The sequence below is a fragment of the Antedon bifida genome, chromosome 8 (genome assembly GCF_963402885.1).
Source record: "Antedon bifida chromosome 8, ecAntBifi1.1, whole genome shotgun sequence".
NCBI lineage: Eukaryota > Metazoa > Echinodermata > Crinoidea > Comatulida > Antedonidae > Antedon > Antedon bifida.
This window is the reverse complement of record NC_136233.1, coordinates 15794119-15817002: the sequence shown is the minus strand read 5'-3', so window position 1 is coordinate 15817002 and position 22884 is coordinate 15794119. Positions and strand designations below refer to the sequence as shown.

Below are 22884 nucleotides of genomic sequence, written 5' to 3'. Positions count from 1 at the left end.
ATAGATATACTGAGGTGTGTAACAGGGTACCTGGGACCAAAAATATATAATTAGGTACCTGGATTAAAGTATAATTAGGTGCCTGGAATATTAATCGTTACCTGTGATCAAGTAAAAGTAATATAATTTAGTGTATATGAGTATATGCATCCAAGATAGTAAAGTTAGGTATATAAATGGCTACCTGGGAGGACTATAAAGTGGTACCTTGGGTTATAAATAAGAACCTGTTAGTATAAAATAAGTCCCTTAGGAATATAATTGAGTACCTGAAGTATAAATAAGTACCTGGGAGTTTAATTGAGTACATGGGAGTATAATTGAGTACAAGAGTATAAATAAGTACCTGGGAGTTAATTGAGTACATGGGAGTATAATTGAGTACCTTGGAGTATAAATGATTTCATGAGAGTATACATTTTCACTGGAGAGTAAAAATGGTTATCTGGGAGATTAAATGAGTAAATGGGTACTTGGGTTGTTCATGGGTAACTGGGAGTATAAATGGCTACTTGTGGTCAAGTGTATATTGTGCACCTTGAAAATGATAAAATTAAGAACCTAGAATAGAGGGCTCTGCTTGACTTCATAATGACTTCTATAATTTACAATCTTACGTTTGTCTTAGACGATTGAGAACAAGAAGACATACAATTCATGTTAATCTGTTCATGGCTGGATTCTTGACTGCACTATGTCTCTTCATTTCTGCTCTTGTCAATAATGAAGATGAGGTTAGTATTCTATAATTACTGCCATGTTTGACCATAATCCCATGCTGCGAAATTATACCACCCAGGAAAAATTTGGACACAAGACTTTATATACATACATAGCCAGAATACTGTACTTAACTCAAATACATTTTTATATAATAATTAGTTATTACTACAAGAATTTACATTTACATACATAGCCAGACTCTATGGAATACTGTACTAACTCAAATACATTATTATATAATTTTTTATTTAAATTTAAATTTAATATTTTTCATATTGGAAAACTATGTTTGTCAAAATAACTGTTTAAATTTATCATATTGAACAATTTGTTTTTTAAAAATGATTATTTCTTTTTAATTTCAGCCATCTTGCAAGACAATGGCTATACTTCTGCACTTTTTCTTCCTGAGCATTCTATTTTGGATCGTGGTTGAATCCGGTCATCTGCTTCTGGACGTATCACACCGTCTCTTGCAAAAGAGCGACAAATCTGGAGAACCGTTCTGTTCAGAGCACATGAAATATTACAATATCGTTGGCTGGGGTGAGTGTTTCCAAGTAGTCATTCAGTGATTTTAATTTAGGGGGACCTGTTAAAATTATTCTACTGTACTAACTATATTTTGTTTAATTTTTTACCTGTTTATCCAAATATTTAGCAGGATTGGTTTTGGCAATATCATTACACACTGTTTAATTGTAGTAACTGCCTCATAAACTTCTACATTGAACCTTATATTATTATTGCAGTAACAATTGTAGTTACTGCAGTTACTGCAGTAGAATAATGTTAACATGATCCCTTAGTAGTAGTATGGGTTGTTAGGGCTCAAATAAGAGTGTTTGGTTCAAATAAGAGTGTTTTGTTCCAATAGTGCTGTGTATTGTTTCACGGTATTGTTTGATTTCTACCTTAGTTTTATAATTATATTTCATAACTCTAAATAATAAATAAATAAATAAATAACTCTATTTAATTATTGTAGGTATACCGTTTATGATTGTCTCCATTGCTATAGCAACAGATGTTGATGCATACGAGCTTCAAGATGGAGAATTGTAAGTTGACAAAATAAATAATAGAACCCACTTTTTTTAAAAATTATTATGTATCTTTTTCAAATTTGACTATATTTTTATTTGTACACAGTTGTTGGTTGAGCCTGAATCAAGGATTGACAGCGACGTTCATTGTACCATGGGTTCTTGCCAACATAGTAAGTTTTTTTGGTAAAATTAATGTTTCCATAAAATTGCCAGCTTCACAAAAAATTACTTAGAACTTTTATAGCGCTTTTACTCAGGGTACCCGAGTCTAGGACTCTCTCATCTTCTCCTCTTACTCTTCCTCCTCTTCCATCTGGACACTATTGAGCCAACTTTCAAGTCCTACTAGTACTTACTCTATGTAACTTTATTTTGGAGTATGCACAAATCTAATGAATTCTAAATGGTATTGGAATTTTCTAATTTACATATTTTTCTAGTTCTGTGCAGTTGCATTAGGAACAGTGTATAGACGCACTGATGATAATGTACGCAGAGAGGATAAAACTACCGGATTTGTGTAAGATTTTTTTTTTTGGTTAAACAATTCAATTAAATTTATGTTTATAATTCTCATTATAATTATTAGCGCTAATGGACAGGGCTATCAGCACAAATTTATATCCTTATTAAATATTTTTAGACAAAAAAGTTATTATTAGTTATTTCCAGGCTTTAAATTTCATTGTATAAATTATTTATATTCATACTATATATGGTGAGTATTGTTCAAGGTTTTTATAGTAAACCTACTATGTTTTACAGTGCTGGTTGGAAGGCGTGTTCTGTGCTTCTCATCATTTATGACATAACTTGGTTGTTTGGACATCTGTCTATCTATGACTATGGCATCATCCTTACGTACATCTTCTACTTTCTTGCCTCATTTTTTGTAAGTTCTTCAATTGTCAACATAATGTTTTTTGTACTGAACAATAGTAATAATAGTAGAAATAGTAATGGTGATTTTATTGCTTTGCATATGTTTAAAGATGCATTGTCCCCCAAAAACATGAAAAATAAAGATTAATGAAATCACACTTTGAATAGGTTATTTTGTAGTTTAATAAATCACTTCCATAGAAAAACTTGTAAAATGACAAAAATTAATTAGTGTAATTCAACCAAAAACTATTGGCTGGCAGCGAATTTGACTATTTTTTGGTTTAAATTAAAGTTTTTTTAGGTAAATACATTTTTTTGTTGATCCAATTTTTGGTCAAAGTGGATAACTATTATGTGACATTAATATGGCATATTCAATAAAAAAAAATGTTAAGACAATACATCTTTAAAGCAATCTTAAGAAGTTCTGAAAAACAGTGGAAAGAGTGAAAAATACAAAATCTTTTATCGATTTTCTGAACTAACTATCATTACCTTTTATCTTCATTACATAATTTCTTTGATCTTTCAGGGCTGTTGTATGTACTATTGCCACAGCACTTGGAATCGGGAGGTAAGTTAAAACATTAATTTGAGGAAGATTTTTGAGGTTGGTTGGTGTTGGAGGCATTTATTCGAGGGAGGTGTATATTTTATTGGTTGTACTGTTGAATATATACGCCCCATCACTGTAAAAAACTGCCAAAAAATATAAAGAATTGAAAAAATATAGTACATATTCTTTTATTTGGCATTACAGCAAGCATTTATTTAATATTTTTATGCCTGTACTATTTCATGCAGCTCAAAGCGGTTATTTGTTTTGAGAATCCAGATTTTGAGTTAACAATTATCCGAAGAATTCATCTTGTAAGTATTTTTTGAAAATTTGGTGTTATGTATTTAATTATTAGTTTTTGTGGTGAATATTTGGTCTTTTAAACACTATGTTTATTTTTGCTTTATATCACATTGCTACTCATCTGTTTTTGCTTTGATTATATTCATTTATATATAGATTTCCAAATAGCTTTGTTATAATTAGATGCATGTACAGTAGTAGTAGTATGCTATTTTAGTGTAGCATAGTGAATTAGTTTAATTTATGTAGCACAGACAGTCATTTGTTAGCTTGCTTTGTATTCTGGATGCATATAATACTATTTTCCATGGTGTAATAAAGTACCATATACGACTGAGTATTTTCCTAAGTTGCCTGAGTAGCGGAATTTCCCAAAGTCTTGTGTCTATATTTAGCAGAAATTACAGGTTTGAAGTAGACCCAAGTATTGTACTATATTCAATCATATACGGTATATTTAGTAGACTATAGTGTATCAGCTTGATGTAGCAATGCATTGGCATAACAGCTATGAGCACTGACTGGCTAAACCCATGGCTTAAGGGTATAAGGAGGAATAAAAAGCCATTAAAATATGTTGAAAAGGCTAAAAACACTCAAGGCCTCCAACGTTTGGAGGGCCACTTTGCATCCCAAAACCAAGGGCCTCTGTGTTACACCACTAAATACATTGCTTAAACTCATTTAGTAGTAGATTTAAATAGCTTTGTTGCATGTAGTAGACATATATTAATTCTGTATGTAGGGCATTGCTCTAAGAGCGGTGCTATTCAAAGACAAAGTTCTTAAGTAACAAAATCAATATTATTGAAACAAACCAATATTTACTCTCTGTGTGAAAATTTCTAATATATAACATATGGTTTAATATTAGCTTTGGAGCTTATGAAGATTAAGAATACAAGAATATTGATCGTGTAGTAAAATGGCTATAATCAAATAAATATGATATTTATTGTGTTATGTTGCCATAGAAACGGTAAACAAGCACAGACACATAAAATTATACTGTCATCTCATAGGGGCCTGGCAAAAATTAATAATTATTGTGTGGGATTATACATGAATGGTATTAACAATTGTCTTGTATATGAAATCTATCTTAAATAAGGGGTGGGAACATATCCGTGCATGGGATGACACATACTTTTCCATTATCATCTTAGTCATAATTTTGATTTTTACAATTATTTCTAATTTTTCAGAAACCAGAACCAGTCAAAAAGAAAAATAACCTTGTCTGTATGTATTTTAAAATATTGTTAAAATAAAAACACAAATTTTTGTTTTATGAAATAAATGCATGTTGATCCATTTAAATAGAAAATACAAACAATATAATTGTACTTATCTCATGATATTGTACTTTTTTATTATTGGATCAACAAAAATGTTAAATATAAATTACTAATTAGACTTTTAAGCTCTATCCAAAATATGATTTATTATTCAGTATTATATATAGTGGTAACACATATTGTATATTATAATACAACAATATTATACCTGTAGTAACAATGAATAATATTTGAATTGTGTTTTTTAAGGTATTAATATTTGTCTTGCTATTTTCAGATCATGCCTAATCAAATTTGAAGAAAATTATGTTGTATTGAAATGATAGAAGAATTAAGAAATGGAACATCAACATGACATCGATATCATTTTAATACATTTGATATTATAATTATATAAAATATAATTTTAATATAATTATAAAATTTTGTAAAATTAATTTTTGCTGTGTAGTATAAGTTTAATGGTTATTGTTATTTATGCAATTATTGTACTGTGATTAATTCATTACACAAGAAGAAGAATAGTTAAAAGTTTTAAATTAAAATGTCTGTCGATATTTGTGTATTAGTATGATATAGTAGATGTATTTAAAATGCATTTGCCCTACATTATTTTTATGTAAAAATATGATTTATTATTCAGTATTATATATAGTGGTAACACATATTGTATATTATAATACAACAATATTATACCTGTAGTAACAATGAATAATATTTGAATTGTGTTTTTTAAGGTATTAATATTTGTCTTGCTATTTTCAGATCATGCCTAATCAAATTTGAAGAAACTTATGTTGTATTGAAATGATAGAAGAATTAAGAAATGGAACATCAACATGACATCGATATCATTTTAATACATTTGATATTATAATTATATAAAATATAATTTTAATATAATTATAAAATTTTGTAAAATTAATTTTTGCTGTGTAGTATAAGTTTAATGATTATTGTTATTTATGCAATTATTGTACTGTGATTAATTCATTGCACAAGAAGAAGAATAGTTAAAAGTTATAAATTAAAATGTCTGTCGATATTTGTGTATTAGTATGATATAGTAGATGTATTTAAAATGCATTTGCCCTACATTATTTTTATGTAAAAAAATATTTTTGAAAATTTAATATAGTTTTATGAATTAGATTCATTGTACATTATATTATATACAGTATTGTTGATTTAGAATAAAGGAATTTTGTGTGTAAGTCTAATAACTTGATTGATGACATCATTTTCTAAATTTAGATTTTGTATTAGGTTGGGTTTAGACTACTTATCATAGATAAGCACTGCAATTGAATAAAATACAGTTTAATAAGTGCTGTGCAGGGGTGGATCCTGCATTGTGTATAAGATTGCCACAGCCACAAACAAGAACCATGGCTTCTGTATTTTTACCTCTGCTGTGCCAATTATTGCACCTGATTGATAATTTTATTTTAAAATTTAATAGCAAAAACTTATTTAGTAATTTTGTTTGAAAGTATTTTTTTTTAATTTGATGTGCTTCTAAACAACAGGTTAAGTTTCTGACTGAGCTGAAAGAATGTATTTTTGATTATTTATTGATATTTTAAGAATAAAAGTTTTCCTGAAAGACTGCTTCATGTTTTTATTTTTTCTACATATTCAAATCAATAAAAACATAACATTTATTTCCTTCTTTATAATAATATAATAATACTTTATTTTCTCACAGAAAAAAAACACTACATTCACCCAACGGTATTTGTCATCAGGCCATGCTAGACCATACAAAAACAAAACAAAATGAAAATTAACAGAAAAGAGAAAAGAAAAATATATTTTAATCTAAAAGGTAAACTAAGCCTAAACAGACACCAACATTTTAAAACTGAGTTTCGGTGATAACACTAAAACTAAATTTATACAGTTAAATTAAATTATGAAAAATCATTGATTATAAAAGAGGGTGGATGTTCCTAAAAGCAGCACTTTACAAGACAAAAAAATAAGTATAAATGTGTCGAAAATATTGTTAAATAAATGTTTAAAATGTATAGGAAAGTTATTCCGCTAATAACCAATTTCTCTGCCATGGCATGATTTTGTTAAAAACAATATAAACAAATTAAATTATAGAGTTATATAGTTTCTGAGTAAAGCATTCTATATGCCAAGATTTAATTTGTAGCTGCTAACATCCTGACAATTATGTATATACTAATTATTTGATACAAGTCTTTATTGAGAACAAAATCAATAAATGTGTTGACAATTTGCACATAATAAAACTTTATTTGGTCCTATGTAAACATTTAAACTGAAAAGACAACAATAAGTGATTAAACATATTGATTAGATTTCTTGGTATTATATTACAGTATATCAATATTAATTCTTAGTTAATTCACTTTAATTCTGTTGTGACAGACACTATTGCTCAATCTATCCACGGATCTGTTACAGTTCGGCTGTCTATTTGCCATTGAGAGTGTGGTATAGTGTATTCAATAAGGAAGAAACAGTTGCAGATCTAGAAATGTTCAGTGACGATGACAGAATCTCAGTTCAAGTACTTTTTCTGTGGTAGCAGGAGTATCCACCTGTTGAGTGACACTTGTATGCTAATTGGGGGTTGGGAAGGGGGAGTGGGTATTTGAGTTAACAACTAACAATTTTAATTTGGCCTTATTAGAAAGTGTTTTTTTATTAAATGTTTGTGTCTTTAGTCTTTCAGAACCAAAGCTTCATGAAATGCCTGAGGTGATACGAAAGTTGCAGAAACTATTCAGCCATGTTTTAGAAGTTGCAGAAAATAAAAACAATTCTGATACCAACTTATTTCTCTCATTTTTATTGTTTCTGATACTGAATAATGCAATGTATTTTTACAATTTTTTTTAATATATAATGTTTATTATTTCTTGATTATTTTTGTATAGTTGGCTATAATTGTTTTTAACCATTTGATAGAAAGAGTTCAGAATTATATTACATAAAAATCATGTTCAAATGTCTCTATCTAACCCTTATCCACATATATTTGTTGAGCTATATTTTCTTGTGTTTAGTACATTTTTATTATTTTTTGATTTTTTATAGTTGGCTATTGTTTTTTACCATTTGATAGAAAGAGTTCAGAATTATATTACATAAAAATCATGTTCTCCATCTAACTCTTATCCACACATATTTGTTACGCTCTTGTGTGTAGTACCGACACCACAACTTTTTGCAATCGCCCTTTGCCCTTGAACAATGAAGCAGAGAAAGAATCCGCAAAAACTTAACATTTTTTTTATTCCAAGTGAGCTGTTCGTCTAATGCGGATTGCTTTCATGGACAGTGCATTGACTTCTGGTGTGAATGTGAAGAAGGATGGGAACTCGTCCGTGACAGAGGCTGTTACAGTTAGTAATATTTATATTACGATTTCTATAACACAGACAACTCTCCCAATACCGGACTCTCTGAAAAGCAGAATCTCCAAACAGTCCCAAATTCATTTTTACCATCAAAACACACGAGATACCAGACTTTCTGGAAAATCAGACATATTTGGCCAGCCCAAAGGTGTCCAGTTTTGGGAGAGTTGACTGTATTACGATGATTTCTAATACCTAGTTAAAATACCCTATTTGAATTACAAACATGTATGTCTTTTACACCTATTTGTACAGGAAAAACATTGACTTCATAGTATATATGTATGCATATTCTTACTCTACACTGTTCGTTACAAGTTTAAATTGTGTGAGGGATCATGTTATCTGATGTTCAAATGATGCTACTGCAGTAAACAGCTTGTTACCTATTGAATAATAACTATTGAATGTAGTTACTGCAGTAAACTGCAATAGTAACATTTTGACATGGTCCCTAGCATAGGAATGTCTAGTATTGTCATTATCTTTGTTCTTTTGTGTAATATATGTACACGTTCAAGCACCAGCAATATTAACCTGGAAATCCCACGAACTAAACGAAAGACATTTGCTGACCGTTCGTTTTTTCCATAGCAGGACCCAAAATTTGGAACAGATTACCAAGTCACATTAAGCACTTAGACGACTATAATCAGTTTAAAAAACTTTTAAAGACACTATATTTCAAACAATATTATGATACTGATTGATGTGAAGTGCCGCTGATTGTAATTAAATGTTGTATAAATGTTCGCTATACAAATCAAGTAATAATAATGATAATATCTAATTTTTAACAATATCACTATTTGGCCATTATGTTCATCATAGTAAAAATTCTGTCACTCATTTTCTCAAATTAAGAACTTAAACTTTTATTTATTGTTAAGAATTGACATGTGATGCTATGCCTGAAAATGATTCCTGCTACTACACCAGCCCAAAACAAGTCACATGGTTTACTGCAAGTGAGATATGCCGAGAAACCGGATTTGATCTTGTGAGCATCGACACTCAAACAGAAGAAGACTTTCTCCAGACGATCTCAAACAAGTTTTGGATGATTGACCGTGCTATATACAGCTATGATAACAAAGAGTGGTCTTCTGACAGAAAAACTTCTAATAACAGTTTAGACAATGATTTTGATGGTTTTGACGAGCCTATGGTATGCCTAGGAGCAGTTGGTACAACCTTTGAATACCGAGTATGCACCGAGTATTTCTCCACTGATCTTGTGTGCGAGAGACGTAAGAAACACCTTTTTTATGCATTAATTCAAAGAGACATAGTTATAATGACACATACAAAAGAGGGAAGAGTAAAATTAATAATTTCACTCTTCCCTGATACAATATTATTATCAGTGTTAGCACACATCACACACATGGCTGTTATATACACTATATGAATAATTGTAAAAAATTAAATCGACTACTGTATTACTAGAAAATGTTCAACCACTCTGGTGTTGAGTGAATGCTTGACCGACAACAGCATCGTGTCCATATGGTCACATCACATTTTTTTTTGTCATGTAAAGTTTAGATAGAGCTTTAAGCTCTGTCTACACTATCAAACTTTTTGTGACAACAAATGTGATATGCCCATATATGGACACGATGATATCTCTACCATATTTAGGCACGTCGCACCTTTTTTGATAGTGCAGACAGAGCTATACATAGTATCAAATTCATATTGTACAAATTAAAGCTTGGTTTCCACATGGATTCAACGCAATTGAGTACAAGAAAATGGTTGTTTCTAAATTGATATAATTAAATGAGATTATAATCTGTTTTTTTTAAAGCTATCATCTTTCCTATTGGTGCCTGTTATGATGACACTGACTGTTCACATGAAGAGACTTGCTTCAACTGGCAGTGTGAACGACTTGGTTTGTATATGCCATTTTATTTCACTTCAACCTGTTTATTTCACTTCAACCTGTTTATTTCACTTCAACCTGTCTATTTCACTTCAACCTGTTTATTTCGCTTTAACCTGTTTATTTCACTTTAACCTGTTTATTTCACTTTAACCTGTTTATTTAACTTTAACCTGTTTATTTCACTTTAACCTGTTTATTTCACTTTAACCTGTTTATTTAACTTTAACCTGTTTATTTCACTTTAACCTGTTTATTTCACTTTAACCTGTTTATTTCACTTTAACCTGTTTATTTCACTTTAACCTGTTTATTTCACTTTAACCTGTTTATTTCACTTTAACCTGGTTATTTCACTTTAACCTGGTTATTTCACTTTAACCTGTTTATTTCACTTCAACCTATTTATTTCACTTTAACCTGTTTCACTTCAACCTGTTTATTTTACTTTAACCTGTTTATTTCACTTTCCTGTTGATAAGCTAGCCTACACACATGCCTATAAACTGGTATTAAACTAGTCTATTTTCATTCTAATTTCCTTTCTTTTCAGTTATCCAGAAAGAAGTAAAGTGTTCATTCAACTTACCTATCATGACTACCACCTCAATAATCGAGAAAGTGACTACAGAATACATTACAACAAGCCAGACACTAACATCAAACTCAACAGTCAATCCAACAACCTGTTTCGACAACATCACAACACCATATTATAATGTCACGTCAACACCATATTATACAACAACACCAGTTCTTCCTACCACTGAACAAGTTACAAAGCAGACAAATTGCCACATCGATGGATTTCCGGAAGACCTTTTTGTTGGCGCTGATGATCTGGTCGTCGCTGATGGTATCCAAGATCATGCCCTACATTTTAATGGTTCTGGTAACTTTTCAACATTCCTGTACGATATGCCATGTCCATTTTTACCATATAAGTGCACCAATGGTTTGACAGTGTCTTTGTGGATAAAACCAACTCATGCAGAACTAGAAGACCATGGTTTAGCTTATTTTGTTTCATCAGGTAGGCCTTCATCAAAGATTCTCTGTGCTGTATCTAGAATTTAGCCAGTATCAGGCAAGTTCTATAATGATGTTTCACATATGCATGACATGTGACACCTGTATCATAGGCCATTAACATAACTTTAACATAATAGGTGCATACATGTGACCTGTATATTACAGAATTTGCCTATGATACCTGACATGGAGATATAGTTAAGAGAATTGGGTGAAATATCAATTTTATTGACTGTTTTTCCACAGAAAACAGACAAGGTTAAGGTAATTGTGGTCACCGCAGTCAAAATTAGGTTTAAGAGAAATGTTTAATATCAGGAAAGAGTATGCTCTTCCCTGATAATATCAATCTTTCTGTTATTACAAAACATTTTAGGTGCCCCAAGTCGAACAGGCTTCGCTATCTACAGACAGAACAGAGACATTCACATCGTTGTAAATACAGACAATTCCACGTGGGAAACTGTCATCAGTCATAATACACTTATGGCTGATGTCTGGAGTAGTATTGCATTCACATGGGGGCCTAGAATAGTAGCAGACGTCACAACTGTTGAATCACAAACAGCTGTTACGATGGGAGAAAACTCCACATTGGCACCAACTTCTACGATGGAACCACAAGCTTCTACTACGACGACCACCAAAGCTCCTTTTTCTGATGTTGTTTTATCTGTGAGTTATTATAGATATATTGTCATCATACACTGAAAAAATAATTTTTATGCAATTTTTTTTTTAATAGCCATTTTAATTTTAATAGGAGTTATTCATTTTAACCAAATATTTACTTAAAAAAAACATAATTTAAAGAAAAAAAATAGTTAATCAGAAGCCCATGATAACATCACTAATTTTGACAGAAAGCCTATAACGTTTGTATAAACAGCAGAAATTTGAAACCCCGTTTTGTGTTGGTTCTTTTTTGTGCTTTGAGTGGCCACTAATAAATATTCAGATATTCTTCTATTGTATTTTTAGGCATTCATAGATGGGGAATTGATTAGCCAATGTAACACAAGCAGTGCCATCTCGGTCAATGAGAGTACGCGACTGTTGGTCATTGGTGGTTATTATGATGCTGATACTGATGTATTCAACCACTCTATGTTGGGTTTACTTGATGAACTTTTCATATCAGACCAGAACAATCAAAGTGGAATTGACCTTCTGCATGGAGTTGGTGAGTGCACATTGTAGACGAGTGATTACAAGATCGATTCCAAACTGGTGATTTGTTTATCCACTGTGACTTGTTTTGTTTTTCAGACTTGGATGCGTGTAAAACCGCAAATGACTGCGATAATGGAACATGTTTCACATCTGCTGGTGACAGAGAATGCCGATGTTATCCAGGCTTTGAAGGTGACACATGTGAATCAGGTAGGATGAACTTGATATATAGAGGTTCTGTTCACACCTGGATGCACTGAACTATTATATATTTCTTTCAGTGATACATAAAAAGGGAGCACTGTCAAAGACAACTATCGCCAAAGGGCGAGTCTCTTCAACTCCAGACATAGCATAGTATTGAAATCATATTAAATTATAATTTGTGGGCAATATCTTTTTTTTAGATGTCGTAGAGTGTGCTAGTTCACCTTGTTTTAATGGAACGTGTTTAGAAGGCCAAAACGAGTTCACATGTGATTGTTTGGAAAATTGGGGAGGAACGTTCTGCGAAAAGAGTAAGTTGGTATTTATAAATGTATAAAGTAATATACAGTATTACAAAAGAGCATCAATTTTAAGATGTTTTAATATTACTTTTTGGATTGAGGTTTTTTTATAACTGGAAGAAGACATGGTAAATAAAATGTTTGAATTAATATCATTCAAAATTAGAGTAAAACTGTACCAAAATATAAAGCAAAAAGCAACATCTTTACACAATTTTAATACAGTAGGTTAGATGTGAAAGCATTATGCTAATATGATATTTCAATATATACTTAGTTTTGTTTTTTGTATTGTATGATGGAGTAAGAGCAGTTTTCTGTTTGGGCTCATGCCTATTACTTGCTCCTGGCAAGATGAAATGTAAAACCTACTGTAGAACTGTAAATATTATTATTATTATTAATAGATCTTTGTCCAGCTGTGAACTACAACGAAGATGTCAAAGAATTGACATTTTACAACACTAGTTGTAAGTATAACACTATTTTCATTGGCATTATTTTTATTAAATCTTATTGTAAACTGTTGCTTGTGATTGGTGAACTCACTTGTATTGCATCCAAGTGGGAAGTTTATGGTTGCACATAACCAATGTGGATACAAGTTTAAGCTCTGACAAAATAATATGATGTGCACAAATATGGACATGATGATATAACTACCATATTTAAGCATATCACTACCATAGTTGGGCACATCACCTTTTTTTTTGGTCAAACTAGTTTGATAGTGTAGACAGAGCTTTATGATGAGAATGCTTCTTTTTATGTGTTTTTCTTTAGGCAATGGAACTATTGAGGTATTTTTAAATCCAGTTTACACTGCATCCAAAGCCTACAAAACATTGTCCAATGTCCTTGGATCTGGAAGTACAGCTATTGATATTATCATATCAACAGAAGACGGAAGAGGTGGTGGGTGCACAGAAGATCCTGTTCTGACATCAGAAAACGCATCTTACAAGCTAGAAGATCTTGAAACATGCATTGACTCACCTTCTTCGTGCACTAATGGGTTTGCAATGTCAGTATGGATAAAGATAGAGAGAGATAATTCGACAATAAATGAATCATTGTATGGAGTAATTCTTCACACCAAGAACGGTAGTGAAGGTGTGCGGATTAGGTTCTCTGCAAGTCAACACCTTGTTGTTAAAGGTATGCATAATTCCATATACTTCTTCGTCTGGGCTGCCCTAGAAAAATACACCTTTAATACAAGATTTCTACATTAATTTCTATTATGTGCAATTGCATTTATTTTTGCTAGGTCCGTTGCTGTTTTGAGTTTCAAGGTTTTTGAGGAATTTCAAGTCATTATTATTAAGTGTTACTGGTAGTTCTGTTCGCGGTCTTCCTCTAAATTTAATGTGGTTCGTTTCCTGAAAGTAGAATGCAAGTTTTGCAGGAATTTCGTCTAAGAATATGGCGGGATAATTTCCATCTCACTTCGAAAGGATCAGCCAATAGCAAAACATAAAGGATGATAAACAAACGTTTTAATGTCACATTTGAAAGGTCATGTGCTACTGACATTAATTCGAAGCAAAGTGACAATTTTAATTATACATTTATCTTTGATTTTTATCTTCTTTCTTTAGTATTCTATGGTACAGACAACTTGAAAACTGTTACTACTGACTTTAGGCTTGTCGAAGACTTCTGGTTTAACATTGGGATTTCATGGCGAAATGATCTTGGCGTTTCTATCTACATTGATGGAGATCTACAACAGGCGACTGTGGACGTGACTAATTTTGTTAATGGTGATGATGGTGAACTCAACATTGGAAGCATCACAAACAGCCGTTCGTTGTTTCCAATGTCAATCTCAGATATTGTTATTTGGAATCGCTATTTATTTGAATTTGAGTCATACAGGTTCATTGGTTTGACTGGTCAGTACAATATTTTATTAAAATATTTACAGGTATAATTCCAAATTAAAAATGGCATTACCTTCAAATTAAAAAAAAATTGAAGCAAGAAGCAGACTAAAACTTTATGTGACCAAAAAATGTGATCTGCCCATATATGGACATGATGATGTCATACTACCATATTTGGGCATCATCACACTTTTTTTGTCAAACAAATTTGATAGTGTAGCCAGAGCGTTATAATCTTTTTTTGTTTAACAGCCTCTGAGATGTTGTATTTGTTTACAAGTAAATATTACATCACAACGGATAAATTCATCAGGAGAGATCAATCGGCCATATTCAACATGACAACGAGAACCAGTCCAGTTCTTGACATGTATGTGCCTTCTAATGTTGATCCTCCAACAGTCACTGGGAGAGATGTGAAAGGATTGGCATTGGAACTTCGTGGTAGCACAAACCTGGAAACCATATTCTCTGGTAAGTGTGTTGACTATTGTTTGAAGGTTTGCATGGCGAAATCAAATGTTGATATAAGTTTGCGGTACACCACGTATGTTAGTTCTGAAAAGAACTGTTGAGTTTCTCGTCGTTTGATCAATATGCTTTGATCGTCCTCATATTTTTTCATCTGTGTTTATTTATATAGATGAACTTCCAGGCACGTGTATCAGTGATCCTAGCAAGTGCAACAACGGATTCACAGCATCAATATGGGCTAAAATCTTTGAACCAGAAAATGATAAATATGTGTTCATATTCAGCTCCGGTGAGCAGGCATCGCGTGGTATGTCGATGTACATTAGAATGCGTCAACAACTTGGTGTAGCGGTGACAGACGGCGACGCCCGATGGATCATCGATCTTGCATATGCACCTGATCCTACTGAGTGGGTGCATTTTGCCATCTCGTGGCATAAAGACATTGGTTTATTTCTTTACATCAATGGTAAACCACGTGGTCTTGATAATTTAAGCTATCGAAAGATTCGTGCAAATGATCTGCACCATCGACTTACCATTGGTCGACGTAACGACGTAAACTGCATGCATTCGCACATCATATTTGAGGACTTTGTATTTTTTGAAAAGTTTGTGGCTCCATTTGAAGCTATGACGTCGTTTGGATTACCAGGTTTGTATTTCATTAGTCCAGCTTTATATTCATGAAAGAACAACATTTTGAAACATAGGGTGTGTAATACCTATACTAAGCTGCAGATATAATAACACAAGCTGTTGGCTCTCGTAAAAAGAAATAATAGAATTAAATTATTAATAGTAAATGTTTTAGCTCAACAAAATGTGGTAAGATGTTTCTAATCTCTGGGTTGACTTTATATGCCTACACATTTTTTCTTTTGGTTATTTTGCGTATAAACAAATATTAAATTCTTATACTCTATAAACTCAATATATTTGTTTCATTTTATATCAGACACACGGAATTTTAAAGACCCAGTGTTGTTTTACAATGTGCATACGCTCGTTGGTTCTGATCTTGATATACTAAGTATTAATGAGACTGTTCGACAAACTTTGGGCCCTAATGGAACTAAAATCAGTATAGAGGGATCTGAAGTCATTGAATATTTGCAACTCATTGAATCGGAAATTGTGTTGGGTAAGTACATATTTATCTTGGTGGTTAAAGCTTGGTTCCCACTAGGGACGCAACGTAGGGATTTGACGCAATGCAAGTGATTTGACCAATAACACGTAGTGGATTATTGAAACAGTCATTGATCAACTCGCTTGCGTTGCATCTACATCTTTGCGTTGCATCTCTAGTGGGAACCAAGCTTTAGGGTGATGCCAAAATTAACTTTCTCAAAAGGCACCTCTTTAACTAACTGATTTGTGTACAAGATTAATGATTTCGTCATTTATTGTTATATTAAAGGAATTCCATCTGAGGCTGTATGTTTTAATAATCCAGACCTCTGTGCAGAAGGTATCAGTTTGTCTGTATGGGTGAAATTAGCTGGAAACATGAGCATACTTCGGTAATTTGTAACTATAATATTTTATCATACTTACCTGAATAGAGAGAAGCACCCATTTGCAAAATGGAATATCCCTCTCTTGTTCTCACTTTTACATTTTTGATGACCTTTTCATTAGGCCTATTTCCCTTTTTAAAGTGTGGCTAATTTTTTTCCTTTAATTATGTTTTGATGTATTATGTATTCTTGTTTATAATTCTAGATCACCTGGTATATCAATAACCATTGTGGATGATGTTTTGATTTGTACAATAGGAAATCCACAACACACAAAAGCACAAACCAATATTGTATGTATTTTTTCCCACTTAAAAACTACCTTTAGATACACTTTCACATCAGCTTAATTAGGAAAATGTACTATCATTTATAAATATGTTTGATACACTGAGCATGTGCAAAGAACCAAATATAAATAATCATTCACCATGTGGCCAAAAAAATGTAAATCATGACTGAGATTCTTGTTATATTTTCTGCAGAATAACATAAATACAACATGGGTAAACATTGCGGTAACATGGAGTGAATTGAACAGTCTGGATGTTTACATAAATGGAGATTTATTTAACTCCACTGTCTACACCATTTCTATGGCCTCGCCCAATGAAACAACCATTGGAGAAATAACTGACCCAGGCCTAGCTATATTCAATCTAGCTTTCTGGGATCGTTTTACATACAAACGTCATTCTGCTAAATTTCTTGGGATAACGGGTAAGCTAATGTCTGTAGATGTGTTTATATTTACAATTACAAAAACATGTCATAGAGATGCTGAGAAATCATAATTTTCACTGAATTTCATTCATCATGAATGCAGTCTTTGTGATTAGGTTCTGGTACTCGTGTCATTTGACTTTTTTATTGAATGTTATTAGCACAATGATGAGTTCTATAAAAATAATATAATTGATGATTTATTTTTGTTGACCAACAGAAACCCAGCTCACATGTGTCAAAGAAGCAAACTACTGTTGGCCATTTGAGTCTGCTTTGAGCCTAGTTTACCCATACACCATTAGTCCAGAGGGAACCAGTTACACCATTGACAGAAATGAAGAAGGCAGAGCCATTGCAACAGATGGAATCAACGGTTGGATATCACTAGGCAACTTCAGTTCGTGCCCGGGGGATCCCAGCCTATGCACAGCTGGGTTCGCTTTGTCGATGTGGCTGAAAATCGGTGCAACCCAAAATGGTCACTTGTTCAGTGTTGGTGGAAAAAATACAAGTAAGAATACTGTAATGATGTTAGAGAATTGTGATAGTGATTATAGTAATCTGTAGACATAGTTGATGAAGTAAAAATGTATAAGTTCACCCGTTTATTGTTTGATTTTGTTACATAGACATGTTGGCTATTATCATTATTACTTGGATGTAGTGATGTTACAGAATTGTGATAGTAATCTGTAGACATAGTTGATGAAGTAAAAATGTATAAGTTCACCTGTTGTGCGTTTATTGTTTGATTTTGATTTTGTTACATAGACATGTTGGCTATTATCATTATTACTTGGATGTAGTGATGTTACAGAATTGTGATAGTAATCTGTAGACATAGCTGATGAAGTAAAAATGTATAAGTTCACCTGTTGTGCGTTTATTGTTTTATTTTGATTTTGTTACATAGACATGTTGGCTATTATCATTATTACTTGGATGTAGTGATGTTAGAGAATTGTGATAGTGATTATAGTAATCTGTAGACATAGTTGATGAAGTAAAAATGTATAAGTTCACCTGTTGTGCGTTTATTGTTTGATTTTGATTTTGTTACATAGACATGTTGGCTATTATCATTATTACTTGGATGTAGTGATGTTACAGAATTGTGATAGTAATCTGTAGACATAGCTGATGAAGTAAAAATGTATAAGTTCACCTGTTGTGCGTTTATTGTTTGATTTTGTTACATAGACATGTTGGTTATTATCATTATTACTTGGATGTAGTGATGTTAGAGAATTGTGATAGTGATGATAGTAATCTGTAGACATAGTTGATGAAGTAAAAATGTATAAGTTCACCTGTTGTGCGTTTATTGTTTGATTTTGATTTTGTTACATAGACATGTTGGCTATTATCATTATTACTTGGATGTAGTGATGTTACAGAATTGTGATAGTGATGATAGCTAACTATGTTTATGGATAAAGTTCACCTGTTGTGTGTTTATTTAAAAACATTCAACATTTGGATTTTGTAAGGTTACATAAACATGTTGGCTATTATTATTTTAATGATGGTGTTTAACCAGTGGATTTTGGAATAAAGAGGGTGTGGCTGGGGAGGTGGGTTGATCAGGGCCTAAAAATTGTAAAAGTTCTGAACTTAATCTATCATTTGCATCCCATCTTGGATCTGCCTATGCTAATGAAAACATAATATATTAATTTATATTATAATTTATTTGCAGCCAAAGGTGTATGGATTCAGCAGCAGTTTGATGTGGCGTTTGTAGAGGTGGCAAATGGCACTCACATATCGAGAGTGGACATCCCAGCTTTAACTTTACATGAATGGTTCCGGTTGGGCCTGTCATGGACAGCTACCAGCGGTTTGTCGGTTTCAATTAATGGAGAGGCATTTGCCAAGCAGGTAGAAGCCTAGTTTCTTCAAAATGTTTCTGTTTGTACATTTTATTTAGTATTCTTTGAAATAAATAAACAAGTGTTAAGCTCTGCAATTTTTTTACTTTATCGTAGTGATTTAGCTTTTTGCTTATTTTATTTGTATCTCCATTGAGATCCAGCCACTGATACTCACAGCATTGCCGTTTTTTCAGTAATTTGCTTTTTATATACATTATTTCTATTATACCCATTTATTATTTTGCCTTAGGAGCCGTTTTTGGCCAATGGTCGCTCCACTAACTTCAGTACCGAAATGTTTCTTGGTAAAGTAAGCGGATTCAATGAAAACTATGTGATAGCAGAATATGACGAGGTTGAACTTTACCAATCAAGTAATTTCACAGACACAGCATCTCTTAGTGGAACTAATGGTATAGTGCATTATTGTTAAAATGTTTTAAAATATTATATTGACTTGATTGTGCTTAAATTACCAATACATTTTTAAATTCATCATTTTGTTATTTTCCCTCGATTATGGGAGCAACTTCCCAATGAAATTAAACAATGTGCTACAATTTCAGACTTTAAAGCCCAACTCACCAAACATTTGACCTCAAAATATTAAGTTGTAATTGTTTATATTGTTTATTCAATGCAGCTTATTTTTAATTGGTGTATCCCATTATAACTTTGTTTTGTTTTTTATTAATTTGTACTATTTAGTTTTGTTATTTTTGTATTTTATAATAATGATGGAGTAAGAGCAGTTTTCTGTTTGGGCTCATGCCTATTACTTCCTCCTGGCAAGATGAATTGTAAACATACTTTTAAGAACTTTTGCCGAATAAATATTATTATTATTATTATAATAAACACAGTAATCAAGTGAGAAACATTGGTCCAATCACTTATAGGCCCACCTTCTGTTATTTGAAAACTATAGAAATTATTATTATAACAGCCTTGCCTAAAACTAATTTGTATAACAATAAGCATGAGGTATGTTAGTGTGTTTCTTTTGTGTTTTTTATGGTAAAGAAAGTACCAAATATGAGACGGCGGATGAATATTATGTAATTGCAAATGACATTGTGCATGGTGCAGTGCATTATACAACGTATGAGGATAGTGCATTCGATTATATTGATTTAGGTAAGTAGAAATGTGCTGGATGTACAGTTGAGCTTTTAGCATGTAAAAGAAGAATTTTCACAGACAGTTCGTTTGGGCAAAGCAAAATGTTTTACCCTTTGTATCCTTGCCCGAAAGAGGTATTGTCTGGTTTTAACAACAATGCTACTGACAATGACTGTAATGATGATAATGATAACGCTGATGTTATGATGGTAACCGTGTTAAGATGATGAATGTTGTTGAATTGATACAAGTGCATGCGGCATCAAATAAAATCAATCAGCATGTTTTGTATTTTAATGTGCTTTTAATTCTATATTTATATCTAAAGAGTTTTAAGGCATCCTGTAATTGGCGATTAAGGCATCCTGTAATTGGCGATTTTTCGCTGTTGGATGTGGTTGAATTAAATTTAGTTGCAGAAGTGATGAGAGCCTCCCTAACAACAGTTTCAATTTTGAAAATCACCTTCATTTCTTTTAACTTCTCTAATTATGATGAATATTTTAGGTGATTTTGCTAAACGTTGCGTAAGCGTGCTTGAAAGATGTTCATCAGCTGGGGTCACTATGTCTGTGTGGTTTAAACCTACTACGGCTACTTTCACAGACCCAGAAACAAACAGCGAAGGCAGAGGCTACATTATCAGGTAAAAGGGAGCCATTTGATCGTATTTGATTGTTTGGTCGTACAGAGAAATTTAGATCTTCACCAGTCCCATTCTTAGCCCGACTCATTAATGATGATGTTTCAATTAATATTGAATAGGCTGGCACTATTTAACTTACCGGTGGACAAATTTTAATGAGTTCTTTTTTTTTAAAACTAGTTTTACTATTTATATAAATGCCGTTGTATTATTGATTTCTTTTTTATGAATAAATATACCTATATTTGATGTTATATTGTGTTGAAACATACATATTGCTTCTATAGTAATGCAAGCTGAAAGTAAATTTTTATAACATATGTAGTTTATAGTAAAGGGATTTTTTCGAAAAATGGCCAAATAACCTTCATCAAACATATGCCTTTGACATTCTGTTATTCTTTTCTACAACCAATTTCCAAAAGTTCTGGGGCTCAAAACAACGAATCAACAGGATTTGCCGTTTGGTACAATGGAACGGTTATAACAGCAGTTGCAAAGATTGAGAGCCATCGTTGGGAAACAATGGCATCTTTCCCGTTTGTGGCAGAAACGTGGAGCAATGTGGGATTCACTTGGAGTATATCATCTGGATTGGGATTATTCATTGATGGCGAGTTACAAAGTAAGATTTTATTGAATTTAATTACTTTGTTTATCTATTCTATTTATTTTATTTCTTATTGTTACATTTTTATGTCTGGATGAACCACCCTCGTAAAATATTGTTGAAATAAATAAATGTGTTAACTACAGCCTTTATCCTTAGAGACAAAAAGTAACATTATAAGCCTTCTTTTAGAACACCTCTATTCAAAAGACATACCTATTGAGAGGACAACCAGTGAAACAAACAAGAGGCAATATATGTTTCAATACTACGGTTTACCCTTGTTCATGGGTCACCTCTACTAAGGAGACACAGATATGTTGCCTTATAGGAGTTCAGTTCTACTGTATTATACACACATTGATTACAAATGCACATGTACTTTTTAATGACATTAATTCTAAAAAACAGATGTACTAAATGGCATTGTATGTATGTTCTAGGTAGTGACCCGATTGGTAACGTAACCGGTCCATGTTCCACCGATGTGCACACAAGACTGATTCTAGGCCGAAGGAATGATGCGTATGACGGCTTTCTCAGTGCGCTATTCAAGGATCCAGCCATCTGGTATTATGACGTCACAACTCACAATCAGGATGCTGGTGCTATCATTTTAGGAAATGATCCAGAGGCAATTAGTAAGCAATCATATTATTTACCAATATGATTATTCTGTTTAAAGATACAATTTGTTTAAAAACATATAATTACTCTTTGAGTATGACACGTTTTTGGCTTTTATTTTTATTTGATTTAAAGATCTTTTGCTTTGAGTATAATTATATGTATAATTCATGCATTCTTAAATAGGTTGTGGTTCTATGACTTCTGACGCTGGTTGTTTGTTTGTTTATTAGTTTTCCACAAATAATATTTTCTTAAGAAATATTTAAATATTTATAAATGTGGATGGTGGTTGTGACCACCGAAATGTTGAGACATTCTCAACCATATTTTATTTCATTTTGAAAACACATCATCTACCACAAACCTTACTTTTTAATTTATAATATTTAATAATATAATATTTTTATTATATTTTTTTTTTAATTTGCTAGTCATTACTGACAATCATGCTGAGTTGGATGCTTTGTCGCCCTTCATTGGTCAAGAGTGTAACGTCATTCATGACGCTGACTGCTCACGTGACCTACAGGAACTACTTAGTATTGTAAGTTCATTTTACCGATCATGACT

At 32.1% G+C, this 22884-nt stretch overlaps 2 protein-coding genes across 3 annotated transcripts in view; both read left to right on the top strand.

Annotated features, from left to right (window-relative positions):
* The window catches only part of LOC144849459 (uncharacterized), a 28279-nt gene extending 22514 nt beyond the window's left edge, over nucleotides 1–5765 (top strand). Inside the window, exons 40-49 of one of the 2 annotated variants that reach the window (XM_078706367.1) lie at nucleotides 629–734; nucleotides 1089–1269; nucleotides 1712–1784; nucleotides 1876–1942; nucleotides 2213–2292; nucleotides 2538–2664; nucleotides 3190–3231; nucleotides 3462–3527; nucleotides 4725–4761; nucleotides 5583–5765. In XM_078706367.1, coding sequence (XP_078562493.1) covers nucleotides 629–734; nucleotides 1089–1269; nucleotides 1712–1784; nucleotides 1876–1942; nucleotides 2213–2292; nucleotides 2538–2664; nucleotides 3190–3231; nucleotides 3462–3527; nucleotides 4725–4761; nucleotides 5583–5593 — 790 coding nt within the window. In that variant the 3' untranslated portion in view covers nucleotides 5594–5765. Of the gene's footprint in view, nucleotides 1–628; nucleotides 735–1088; nucleotides 1270–1711; nucleotides 1785–1875; nucleotides 1943–2212; nucleotides 2293–2537; nucleotides 2665–3189; nucleotides 3232–3461; nucleotides 3528–4724; nucleotides 4762–5094; nucleotides 5329–5582 lie in introns of those variants that run through there. The other variant, XM_078706368.1, reaches the window with a different exon arrangement.
* A 2311-nt stretch (nucleotides 5766–8076) lies between these two features.
* LOC144850899 (uncharacterized) overlaps nucleotides 8077–22884 on the top strand; it is a 24855-nt gene continuing 10047 nt past the window's right edge. The window contains exons 1-25 of the mRNA XM_078708403.1: nucleotides 8077–8200; nucleotides 9106–9465; nucleotides 10029–10115; nucleotides 10660–11139; nucleotides 11515–11813; nucleotides 12120–12321; nucleotides 12408–12521; nucleotides 12719–12829; nucleotides 13228–13290; nucleotides 13604–13978; nucleotides 14422–14718; nucleotides 14962–15183; nucleotides 15353–15838; nucleotides 16142–16327; nucleotides 16607–16709; nucleotides 16912–16999; nucleotides 17192–17426; nucleotides 17650–17943; nucleotides 19132–19313; nucleotides 19557–19719; nucleotides 20330–20443; nucleotides 20936–21074; nucleotides 21500–21699; nucleotides 22128–22325; nucleotides 22746–22858. Coding sequence (XP_078564529.1) covers nucleotides 9123–9465; nucleotides 10029–10115; nucleotides 10660–11139; nucleotides 11515–11813; nucleotides 12120–12321; nucleotides 12408–12521; nucleotides 12719–12829; nucleotides 13228–13290; nucleotides 13604–13978; nucleotides 14422–14718; nucleotides 14962–15183; nucleotides 15353–15838; nucleotides 16142–16327; nucleotides 16607–16709; nucleotides 16912–16999; nucleotides 17192–17426; nucleotides 17650–17943; nucleotides 19132–19313; nucleotides 19557–19719; nucleotides 20330–20443; nucleotides 20936–21074; nucleotides 21500–21699; nucleotides 22128–22325; nucleotides 22746–22858 — 5094 coding nt within the window. The 5' untranslated portion in view covers nucleotides 8077–8200; nucleotides 9106–9122. The remainder of the gene's footprint in view (nucleotides 8201–9105; nucleotides 9466–10028; nucleotides 10116–10659; nucleotides 11140–11514; nucleotides 11814–12119; nucleotides 12322–12407; nucleotides 12522–12718; nucleotides 12830–13227; nucleotides 13291–13603; nucleotides 13979–14421; nucleotides 14719–14961; nucleotides 15184–15352; nucleotides 15839–16141; nucleotides 16328–16606; nucleotides 16710–16911; nucleotides 17000–17191; nucleotides 17427–17649; nucleotides 17944–19131; nucleotides 19314–19556; nucleotides 19720–20329; nucleotides 20444–20935; nucleotides 21075–21499; nucleotides 21700–22127; nucleotides 22326–22745; nucleotides 22859–22884) is intronic.